We start from the raw sequence: 12,622 nt of genomic DNA on the forward strand, positions 1-12,622 counted from the left end.
GGTGTGATGACCCAGAGAGTTGCTCCTTCTTCTATAAAAATCACACAATTTGTCCTCATGACTTTTTGTGCCACCATTTCATAATGCTGCAAAAAGCCCATGAACCCCTGTTTTTCTGATTTAGGGAGCAGTATGAACCAGATACTCACCGAATATACCAAAAAGGCCAGCTCACCAAGTAATTCTGTATTTGTCTTGCTGTGAGCTCTTGGGGTACGTTTGGAGCGAATGTCACCAGCAAGTATGTCCCTGCTACTGTCAGTGTTCCTCCTTTAAAGAAAAGGACACATTATTTTGGTATGACAATATTTGTTAATCGTGGTCATCCTTGCTCTCCAGCTGACTTGGAAATAGTTTCTAGAAGAAAATTTAAGTCTGTTTAATCATATCTGGGCTTAGGTACTTGGGTTGCCTCGCATTTGTGGTCTTATCTAGAGTGTAATTTTTATGAAAGACTCAAAGGATTTTGGAAATACGAAAAAAGTTGTCAGTAAAGCCTCATGAATTAGGGCTCCAACTCAGCAATACATTTTCAAATATTCTCAATTTCTAATACCAAGTGCACAACAAAGGAGAATCGATCCTTCGTATTTCTCACAGGCACAAAGCAGGTCACACAAACTCATCCTAAACTGAAAGGACAGGTTGCTTACTAAGGCAGCCAGCTAGGTCATTAACCAGTGCAAATAAACACAGCTCTCCAAAAGTCAGTGTGGCCACAGAGATCTGCACCAGCTCTGGACCTGCCCTGGAAACATTGAGCTTGACAGATACGTTGCAGTCCAATGCTCGTGTGAAGCTGCCATGAAGCCAACATTTTGGCCGCTCCCTGTCATATTTGCAGACCTATGAACTGTTTTATAAAAGGCTGATTTGCAAAAGACTGTTCAGCCATTAGGTTGCCAGGGCCCCTTTTCAAGGTCGAACTTGCATTATTGTGCTTTTAATAAAAATCTGGAAGTTCTGCCTTGTGGACAGCCAGCTGACAAACACAGATGTTCACTGAGGTATCGAGATAGAAGTGAGCCGATCCTGAGCTCACAAACTGTAATGGATTAAGGAAGATATTAACTAATCAATTTTTTTTTTCAAGTAATCTTTAAAATCCTTGGCAAACCTATAAATCGGTGTGGAATACAAGGCTCAGGAATAGAAAACAAAGCACATCCGGAGGACTTTGCTGGCACTGCTATTGCACACAGTTCCTTTGGAAAAGCAGAACTGTTCTATATTTATGTGCTTGCAAAAACATCACCATATTTCCCATCACACAGCTCATTCCTATGGAATGTAGCAACATTGTTAAATCCTTCTTGCAAAGTTGAACTCACAGAAATAAAATAAATCAGTGCTTGAACACTAGTTAAAGCAACACACAATGCATAAGACCATAAAGGAAACATGATCAGTTAAGGGAGGGGGGAATTTGAATGTAGCAGCTGAGCTGGCAAACTCGGATCCCAAACCTAAATAAATATTATATAGTATTCCTGGAACAATACTGAACAGATCTCTCCAAAACATTCATGAGAACAGCTGGTGTGTCCTCGTTGTAGTATGGACAATCGATTCTAGACTCTAGGAACCCCACAGAAATATCAGGTGCCCTGTAGCAACATCAGGTGCAGTGTCCCAGCCGAGATAGTTTGGTGTAAAGCCCAAAACCTGAAATATGCTTGTCTGTCACTATTACTGTGTTTTTAAGCTGGATGGTTTTGATATGCAAAAAAAATCTTGGACACAGACAAAAAGTTGTCATGCTTTTAGAGTGAAGACCATGTTTCCCAGCAAACACTTGACAACATGATTATTTGTTCTCTGAAGTGATAAAATTAATACCAAAAGGGAAGTTGTCACTTTTAATTGAGCTTGAATTTTTGTGCAATATCTGTGCAGTAAGAGAAAATATCTTGTATTTGAATGAATAAGTCAATAACTTCATTGTTTTTATTAAAATTGTGTTGTACTCATAAATATAATGCTAAATACAACCTCAGAGGCAAAAATAGACAATGGAAATAAATTTGAGCAATAAGGACACATAAGGAATGAGTTACGGTTATAAGAGCAGAGGATTTGGGAATGCAGTCTTTTCCACATGCATTGAAGATTCTCTCTCTTTTTGTCACTTCTTCCCACTTTTGCAAGTATCTGCCTCGAAACACTTGCTCGGGAAAGTGGGAGTGGGAAGGTGGGGGCTGTGTGAGAGTTGCAGCTTGCTAAGCATATGGCGACACACATGTCTGTATTAGCAAACACTTACTTACCCAATATATCAGCAGCCCTCATGGTCTTCTTTAGGAATAAGACAGAAATAAATGCACTACCTAGAGCAGAAATATAAAGACATTTTTTATATTTGATAAAATATCAAGTGCTGTAGCAAAAAGCTGCCCTGGGCCAAGTGTAAATACGTCTCATGGCTGTTGTTTTTGCACCATACTGTGATATAACCAGCCAGGAGTCCATTCCGGCAACCAACCAACCCTCAGTTTTTGTAAGATTTTAAACGTATCCAGCAGGCTGTTACGTGGTTGAAGAGGTGCAATACCCTTCCTGGCTCCCACGCAGACATTGCTTAAACTGCTCTGATTCAGTCATTTATGGAAGCGTCAGGAAAGCTGAGCACCGATCAGCCTTATTGTTCCACTCCTCATTTTGCCACCAACTCACTCTATGGACTTGCTTAAGGCAAATTGCCTCATCGGAGGATAAAATTCTGCTTTTTGAGACTTCAGTGTATTAATATAAGAACAGTAGCAGCAGTACAACTGAGAGGAAGAAAGTCACTGCAAAAGCATAATATTTAGTATGAATTAAGAAAGCGGTCATGATGCGTGCAACAAGCAGGTGGAAGAACCAACATATGTACCATACAGGAGCACTGCCCATGGCCTTCTAGAGTGACTTGTAATGAGGAAAGAGAAAAATGGATGTGAGCCCTGGAAATGACCTCCTGTTCCTTGGGCAACTCTTTCCCTTGTCCAGCTCTTGCATCATCCCGTGCCAGCTCCTAGCCCTGCCTCTCCTGGAAGGGCAGCAGTGGATGGGTGAGCAGCAGTAGCGACCAGGCCAGGATTTCTGGTAAGCAGCTCAGTGTGGACATGTGCTAGAGAGAGAAGAAGGGGTTGGGCCTTAAAATGGATGAGACTGTTGGCCACCTGGGAGAGATGGCTCTATTCCAGCACACACCATTGGAGCATCTACCTCTGAGGAGAAGCAAAAGAGGATGAATACCTCCTGTGTAAAAGAGATGAAAAAAGGCCTTTGGGAGAGGTGCATTGCTAATGTTAGATTCGTTTAGAAACCTCAAAGAAAGACTCTGCCCAGGAAGGACAGTGACAGGACATATTGAAGCTAAATCATGGGATGCTCTTACAGGAGCTCTGGTCCCGCTTACAGCGTGAAATTCTTGGTTTATTTTTGAAATAATAGTTCAACTTTTTGCAACCATCTTTGCCTCATTATCTCTATTGTTCTGATGGAAAATATAATTTGTGGTTAGCTAGTAGATATACTCTAGATAAATCTAGGGAGGTTCATACCAAGAGGTAAACAGAGAACTGGAATTCAGCATCATGTCTGTGTTATGCAGTCAGTAGAAAATCAGATATAGCAGAAGCCATAAATTTAAACTGTATCAAGGGTGATGGAGATCTATGCAAATGAATAAGTGCAATAAAGGAATCTTCAACTGAAAATGCCTCACTGAAAAGCTGCCTGACACGGTTTTCTTTATTCAATGTTTCAGTGACAACTTTGCTGGAGAAAAGACATCAGTATCCAGGCAACACTGGTAATAGCAGAGCTACCTAGCTTTAGAAAAGAGAGAGGACAAAAACCAGGAAAGAAGCAGCAGCAACCCAAGATAGTGCAGGAATTAATTACCACTCTGTCTTTCTGCTGTTATAGCTCTCCCAAACTCCACCTCAGGCCACCCACCTAGGCAGTCACTGTCACAGCAAAGAGTTTTTGGTTAATGAACTGATGCCTCAGTGATTTTTTTTTTTTTTTGAGTACCCCCTGTCTGAGCTGTCTGCATTCAGCACAGATCTAGTAAATGCATTTAAGGGTTCAACTCCAATGTTGGCATCCAATTTGGGGTGAGATGAATTATGCCCAAAATTCCACTGCCTGCTTCTCTGGAGATGACAAATGGCACCTTGAAGGGGATCACAATCTTGGAGGTTGGCAGTGGGCACAGGGAGGCACTGGAATGCATCCAGATAATGAAACTTGTCACTCAGCCTGTCATCTACTTTAATAATGTATTCAAATGTGGAAAACTCTTTCTCCAGAGATAGCTGGTAATGCACAAGAGATCATGAGCTTAACAGCAAGTATATATAATTAATGCTCTTTATGATGTGTAATATGTCGAGGAATCTAAAAATAGGAGAAGTTTTAAGAACACATATTAGGCCATCTGGGATTGGAGGAAAAACTGAAGTAAGAGGGGAGGTGCAACACCATGGTGGGGAGAGTGAGACCCACGAGAGACTCTGAACATAAAAGGCAACTGTCCCTGTAGGCAAGCCACCAACACTTCATATGCATTCAAGGGAAGAAGAAAAGCAAATGGGGTAAATCTAAGTGAAGAAGCAGAGAACAGTTCCAGAGAATTGAGGAGATGCTAGAGGACATACATGACTGATCAGCAGCCTGGCGAACTCTGGCTTTTACCTTCAGGGCTGACCTTTAAGCAAGTTACAGTAGCACAGCCAAGAGAGCACCTTGTTATTACACACTGCCTAACACAATATTTAAATTTTACTGTTTTTTTTTTTTTAACGTTCTGGGTTTTAAGCTCCATAAGCTTGACTTTTAAATAGTCTTTTCTGTTCTTCAGTTTGTGGGGCGGGTTTGAACCAGGTTAAATCAAAGAAACCAAGGGCAGATTGTCTTGACGCAAACAGTGGCAGACTAGAAACAATGAGCCAGAGGAGGAGGGAAATGAAGGGAGCCTGTGAGCCCCAGGAGCACAGGCTGCCCTTTGCTCGCTTTGCCTTCTGCTGGCTTTGCAGCTTTCACTGGCCAGCGAGACAAATGGCAGGCACCAACATGCACCCTGGGAGCACAGAGAGAAATTCACAGCCCTCACAGCTGCTCTGCCCCTCTTTCTTAACTCCTTTGGGCTCCAGCTCACAGTCTCAGGTGCATTTAGCTGCTTAAGACATAACCTCCTCCAGAAAAAGCAGTTTAAGACAATATGTTAGATGGCCAATGCATTCCCCCCAAACTCCTCTCTGCCTAGTGGCCTCCAAGCTGACCCTGATGTGAACAGGAGGTTGGGTTAGGGACATCCTGAGGTCTCTTCCAACCTGAGTTATTGTAAGACTTTCTGAACCCTTGGCAGAAGAGTAAATAGGCAGCCAGAGGCAACAGCTAAGCTCCCCAGATATATGAGTTAAAGACCTTGCTGTGTCCCAACTTCAGCTCCTAAATGCAGCCCTGCTGAAACCCCTGTGCTCAGTTCCCCAGACGCTCCGCTCCTTCCTTAGCATCCCTCAGACCACAAGAGAGGTGTCTCCTGTCTTCTCACTTCTCCTCCTCAACACCAGTGATGTTACACCCTCACGCTTTCCTCCTAGGCAGCTTCCCCTTCACTATGATTTTGCCCCGTCACCTCAGCATGAGTCTAACTTCCTACCACCCAGCCCAAATTTTCCCTTTCCCATGCCAAGGTCCTCTTGTTTCCCCTCTGTCATAGAAGCTGTGTGCCTCCTCCTCCTACACCATTATACTGATGTGGGAAATAAATCACTGAACATTATGTTCAGATCTACGGATGAATAGACCAAGGAACTTGGGCAATTGCTGTGCTGAAAAGTATTAATGTGTCTTTGCAACTCTTCATTTGTTTGCCTGTTTTTTAAAAGCCATAGGCAGTTATAGAGATTGAGATCTGTGTCAGAGGGAGGAATAGTCTGATTTTTTTTAATTGGTCAGCAATAGAATACAACAATACAGACATGCAGACAAAAAAATTGTGTCAAAGTGTAAGCTGGCAACAGCTTGGCAGAAAAACAAGCAATTTATCATTGTTTTGAAGCCTCATTTGATTTGAGCCACTGGTTTTAGCAATACGACACATGCACAACTCAGCCTGAATTGTCAGCCTGTAAGTCATTGAAGCAAAGACTGCATCCCTGGTTGTCTGAGAAGACTTGTGTGCTTTGGGTGAATCAGAACATTTTTAGCTTTTTAACAAATTACTAAGGTAAAACTTTCAAAACTAGGCACAGATCCTACTCCCCCTGAGAGTGGTGGCAGATAGCCTTCTAGATCTAGAGAAGGGCAAAAAATCTGGGAGATGATGATCTGTGAAGGATTAAACATTACAGAACAAACATATCCTAATGAAATCATAGAATCATAGAATGGTTTAGGTTGGAAAGAACCTTGAAAATCATTGAGTTCCAATCCCCCTGCCATAGGCAGGGACACCTCCCACTAGACCAGGTTGCCCAAGGCCATGTCCAGCCTGCCCTTGAACACCTCCAGGGATGGGGCCTCAACAACCTCTCTGGGCAACCTCTTCCAGTGCCTTAACACCCTCAAAGTGAAAAGCTTCTTCCTAATGTTCAATCTGAACCTGCCGTCTTCCAGTTTAAAGCCATTCCCCCTCATCCTATCTCTACATGCCCGAGTAAAAAGTCCTTCCCCAGCTCTCCTCTAGGCCCCCTACAGGAGTGTAGTAGAGGGGCAGAATCACCTCCTTTGACCTGCTGGCCACACTTCTTTTGATGCAGCCCAGGATGTGGTTGGCCTTCTGGGCTGCGATCGCACATTGCTGGCTCATGTTGAGCTTCTCATCAATCAGCATACCCAGGTCCTTCTCCTCAGGACTGCTCTCCAGCCAGTCCCCACCAAGCCTGCGTTTGTGCTTGGGATTGCCCCAACCCAGATGTAAGTCCTTGCACTTGGCCTTGTTGAACTGCATGAGGTTGGCTTGGGCCCACCTCTGCAGCCTGTCCAGGTCCCTCTGGATGGCATCCCTCCCCTCCAGCATGTCTACCTCGCCTAACAGCTTGGTATTATTGGCAAACTTGCTGAGGGTGCACTCAACCCCACTGTCCATGTTGCTGACAAAGATGTTGAACAGTACAAGTCCCATGCCTTGATTGCATCATGCTTATATTAATGTCCACAAATTAAGAAGTAAATAAGTCCTGTAAAATATCTGTATGTATATGACAGAGACTTTCTGAAGGCTCATGAAACTCTTCAATCTGGAAATAAAGTTAGTGTTTCAAAGGAAAAATATTATGAATTGGCACTACATCAAAATCATGATAAATAAAAACTATTGGGTAGAAAATGGGAAAAAAGAGTTTTTTCAGGAGCTTAATTGTTATGTTGAAACTACTTCGTCTTCCCATGCATCAGCATGAAACAGGCTGGTTTGTATTCATTATTGAATGAGTATATATTCACTATATATTGAACGAATATATTCACTGCAACATGTGAATTTCAAATTAAATTGAAAAAATTGTAGAAAATGTCTATTTCTGCATGATATGCAATTAAGAGCCTTAAGGGTGGGCTGTAATGGTGCTACACATAGCTTAGTCAGCTGCTCATTCTCTTAGGAGAGTGATCATTTACGATTACCTCCATACGTAGGTTTTCTCCAGCACAAATAGAAATAAAGAGTAGTGTGATATGTGGGTTCTACCACTAGCAGCCACTGAATGGTGAGAACCCAACTCACAAAACAACTCCTTTGCCTCCTAGACATGAAAGCTGCAGTTAGGATTGTTTCTTCTTTGTTTCTTTAAGAAAGGGATAATACACAACAGGAGATGTTACAGATAGAAAATACCTACTGATCCGTAGAGTGTAGTTTCTATGTTTTGTCCAATCTGGCCTTAAAAAACTCAAATGAAGCAGTGTCCATCACTTATTTTTCCTACCCAAAACTATTTCACAAATAAGTATATTTCATTATGAAGGTGTTTTCCTCGTAGTGAGGCTATTTATGAATCTCATCTTTTTACCTCTATTTTTATTATCAGGTCTTACACTAAATAATTCATTTCATAACTGTTCATAACTTCAAATATTAGTATGTCCTTCTTTTTCCTCTTTTCAATTCTTAGATGAGCTTCATGTACTATTTAAAATAGATTAGTACTCTCCTCATAAATGCTTTTACTGCTTTTACTGCTTCTGTCTTGTCCAACAGTTTTCCAATAAAAACCCAAAATTTAGTATTTGCTTCAAATGTTCATTCTGTTAAGCTTAACTGATTCAGTCAAGTAAAGGCATTTAAAACCACCCATTTTGCAGAATACTTTTATACCCATTTCACTGGTGGTCTGGATGAAATACCAAAGGAGGAGTCTTAGCCATGATTCAAAGACTATTGTTTAATATTTACACCTCTCCCAGTTTGTGCAACAAGAAAAACATTTCACTTTGAGACCGAGCATTTATGCTGTTTTATGCAGCTTAAGGATCTGCCTCCATCTAACAAAGCAATTTAAGCTCACCCAGCAGATTTTGCACTAAATCTGCTGTGCAGTGCTCAAGCAGTGAGAATGCAGCTGCTGCCAGTCATATTTTAAGAAGTGACCTTAAAGTATGCTTTCTACAGACAGGTCCTCAGTCTGCCTTCCAAGTTGAAGAGATTCAGGGCCATCCCAGTACAGAAGCACTTGGAGATACCTTAATCCATCCCCAAACTCAAGCTATCGTAGTCTCCCACACAGCCAGGAAGATCCGGAGAGATGGTGGGGCAGGCAGGACATTTGATCACTGCAGCTCAAATAAGCAGGAGGTTAAGGGGGCAGGAAACGGGGAGCGGGTCTTCCTGGGCAAGTACCAATATTTCCACAGGGGATCGAGAGGCTACACACTAAGAGGGGGACAAGAAAAAAGGCTGAACTCATGAGGTTGCCGGTCAGGAGAGGAATGCGGTTTAGCTGAAGGACAGTGTGAAAAAAATTATTTAAAAAGGTGCCCAAGCATTTTTATTAAGCACAGCCAGAAGGAAAGGAGCTAGTATGGAGAAAGGAACTGTGCTCACAGTCTTGGAGCAGACTAAAATATCTCTCTCCCAATTCAAGTGCTACTGGGGAGGACAGAAGGACAGGAAGCACAGATGGCCCCTCATGCCCATGCACAAACCACGGGGACAGGCAAGTCCACTTGCACTCTGCAGGCACTGACAGATAAATCGCAGCTGATTTTGAGTACCTGTAGCACCATCTCCATGTTGGAGCCTGCATACAGACAATCCATGCCTGAGAATCTCCCTGCCCTGAGACTATTAGCCGAAAATGTCCTTCATCTTATCCTGCCTGCATCTCAGCTATACTGTCTTGCTCAAGGGGAGGGCAGGAGCTCAAGGAAAACCAGTCTGCTGACCTACTGTCGGTCATTTTGGGGTAGACAGGGGAAAGGACCCAGGTATGAGGAGTATGGATGCACTTAGACCTCGTGGGGCCTGGGTCTTCTTCAGTGCCAGAGCTCTTTGTCAGGGAGAACTAACACAAATTTGGAGAAACTTAAGAAGAAGTGTATGCACAGCCAGAGTTAAACAGAGAACTAGCTCTGACCAAGACATCTGGGAACAAATTCATCACAGCTAATTGACTACTCAAGCCTATTCTTAGTTTATATGATAGATATTAATGATGCACTGAATACAAAGGAAGATATTACAGAATTTAGTCAGTCGGTGCATGACCTCTTGATAGCTCTCCTGCACACTGAACATGTAACATTTCTAACATGATTAAACATTACCACTGGAAAATTGGTGGACAAAACTTGAAACATTTTTTCCATCCTTAATGCCAATATCCTAATAAAAAAGAAAGCTAAATATCAGAGGAATTGCTCAAAAGAGAGACCATTAAGGTGAGCTTAATTCTGGAAACTGGATTATAGGACAAACACACTGCAGAGAGAAGGAAGAACCCTGAAAATCCTTTTGTTGTGTCTTCTAGACAAGTACAAATAAAGTATTTTAAAGAATAGTCTGGGGAATGTTTCCCAGTTCTCATTAATAACAGAGTTCTCAAAATCCCAAGTTCTTGGGCTACAAAGATTTTACATTACAGTGAGTGGGAGAAATCCATTTCTATGAGAATATTTGAGAATCTTTCTCCTAAAGCACCATCAGGGATATCAATTTTCAGAGCCTAAAGCAATTTCTTGCCCCACAGCTATTTAGAAGGAGCATATGAAAATGCAAAGGGATCTCAGCAATGTCAGTCTAAGTGAGTTAAGTATAAAACAACTCTCTACAGAATGATGCAACCTGCAGAAGAAATTATCTGTGATACCACTGGCTTCTCCTCATTCTCCCCATCCCCAAGTTATTTCTGCAGGCAAAAGCAAGACAATATGCTGAAAACCACAGCAGCCTAAAATTACCCAAGCTACATGTAAGACATGATTTTTAATTTTTAAGTATAAAAAGATTTTTAATGAACACATCAAACATGTATTACTCCTCCACTTTTAAATTAAAAATTTACTAATTTCTCCTCTTGAAGAAAACAACTGCTGTCTTCTCAAACTATTTAAAACCCTGAACAGATGTAGAGCTTGCATCACTGCAACCACACACAGAAATACTTCCACTGTGTAAGAAGAAAAATATAGTCTTTGTAGCTTAATTCTAAGGAAAAAAAAAATTTAAATCTACTGGTGTCACGCCACTTCATGGTCTGTGGTGCTGGATTCTTTCTAAATCCCAGCCATCATAAGCACCCAGCTCAATAGAATGAGACACAAACTTTTCACTATTTAATTGATACCGGGTTAAGTGCAGAATTTAGTTGGATGCAGTTAAATGTGGTAGCAGAGCATAATAGACGTTGGCTCCATCTATTTTAAGACCCAGGACGCTTCCTGTCTCAGAGGTCTGGATATATATGACGGGCACAGCCCAAATCCATTCTAGGCAGAGACGCCAGTCTGCCTTATCCTCCTCCAAAACCCTGGTTTCCAAGCAAAGGGAACTTTCTGTGCAGACCCAGAGTGAGAGACATCTTCAGGGAATCCCCTAGATGATCGGGCATACTGCAAAGCACATTTCCCCTCAGTACACCATAGGTACTGCGTACCCCACATCAGTGACAGTCAGCTCTTACCACGTGGAATACGTTGACATCAAATTTCAAAAAAATGCTTACCAAACAGGGTGGACTTAGGGTTCAGATTCACACTTGGAGTTTGTTATCAAGTGCTTCATTTCTTCATTTAAAAAATTAACTTATGAAAGACACACATTCAACAATAGCTCAAAAAACAACAAATTAGACTGTGCAAAGTCCACCCTCCACCACCTAAAAGAGGTCACAACTTAATGAGAAAAATAGTTCTTCATATTTTAAATTGGGAGATCTGCTACCTAAACTATCCTTTGCCCAGTTGTTAGCAGATGGTGCACGTGTGTCCTGGTCATTTTGTCATTGCCCTAAGTGATGGACTCTTGTAGAATTAAAAGGATGGTCTCTCTCTCTCTGGCTTTAATTTCAGAAGACAGGAGAGTATCTAATGGTAGGAAGTGTTACTAGGAAATTATTGTTGTAATTGGCTGTCTACATCAGTTTTACTTTCCCTTCCTTAAGGGAATGTTTGCTAGACTAAATAATATTTCAGATATCTCTATTGTTTGGGCTATGAAATGGATACTATTAGCTGATATAAGGGAACGGAATATAAGATATCAAAGTGCTTTCAGGTGTCTTCCAGGATAAGCATTTTGAGTTAGTTAAAAAAAAAAAAAAGTGGATGAGAATTTTGATAGGATATAACAGTTAGGAAAACGGTTTTTTCGGTATTTGTTGTAAGGAGGGGGAAATGGAGAACGGAGGAAACAGAGGCAACATTTCTTTGCATATTGCAAAGGAAAGAAGAAGCCATCTGCCAAGATAAAGATCAACCCTAAGTGTGACCTCTTCTTTGTAGCAGTTTAATAACCAATGGACTTTTTTTCCCTTCCCAATGTTTTTCACTTCTTCTTTCTGTTTTTCTATACTTGCATTTTATTCAGTTTGGGCAACAAATTAGATTATTCTGTGTCCCTTTATGTTTAGAGACATCTGGAAATGTCTACAATTGTTAAAGATATAACTACTACTACCAGAATCACACTGGGATATGTCGTATTAATTTACGTTTTCATCTCAGGTAATATCTCATTCCTTTCTTTGAGAAATCTTTCCTACAATGGTGAACTACTGTGGTTTTATATCTCATTCTCCAAAATTCTGCAATAGTTTAACATTAAAGGTTACAGTAAATTGCCTGCAGTTTCCTTCCTCAACTCTGTCTTTGCTAAATTGCACCCACATATGGTTGGCTGCCTCCTTCCGCTACAGCCAGGCAGTCCACTGGCAAGATAATTCATCTTTTCTACCTTCCCATGCAGAATCACTCACTTGCAATGTCACTTCCAAGCATGAAACTGGTAGCTAGAGACAGACCATAAAGTGTTATCACTTGTCAATAGCAAGCGGATGAGGTCTGGCATTTGCAGAGCTGTTGTGGTATCTCAGCCCCGGATGGTTCAGCTGTGGATATGAGCGACTCAATTAAGGGATACAGCTGCACCCTGTATTCCTGTTTTCACAGCCTCTGTACAATATTGCCCTGTCCA

The 12,622-nt window shown here is 41.5% G+C and overlaps 1 protein-coding gene across 1 annotated transcript in view; it reads right to left on the reverse strand.

The window, feature by feature from the left end:
- Nucleotides 1-12,622, reverse strand: part of NIPAL2 (NIPA like domain containing 2) — a gene marked incomplete at both ends in the record, with an annotated part of 50,324 nt that overhangs the window by 15,923 nt on the left and 21,779 nt on the right. Inside the window, 3 exon segments of the mRNA XM_082479564.1 lie at nt 150-160; nt 163-270; nt 2,268-2,327. Of these exon segments, the coding sequence (XP_082335690.1) occupies nt 150-160; nt 163-270; nt 2,268-2,327 (179 nt within the window).

Source organism: Vanellus vanellus (assembly GCF_965231255.1).
Source record: "Vanellus vanellus genome assembly, chromosome: 2".
NCBI lineage: Eukaryota > Metazoa > Chordata > Aves > Charadriiformes > Charadriidae > Vanellus > Vanellus vanellus.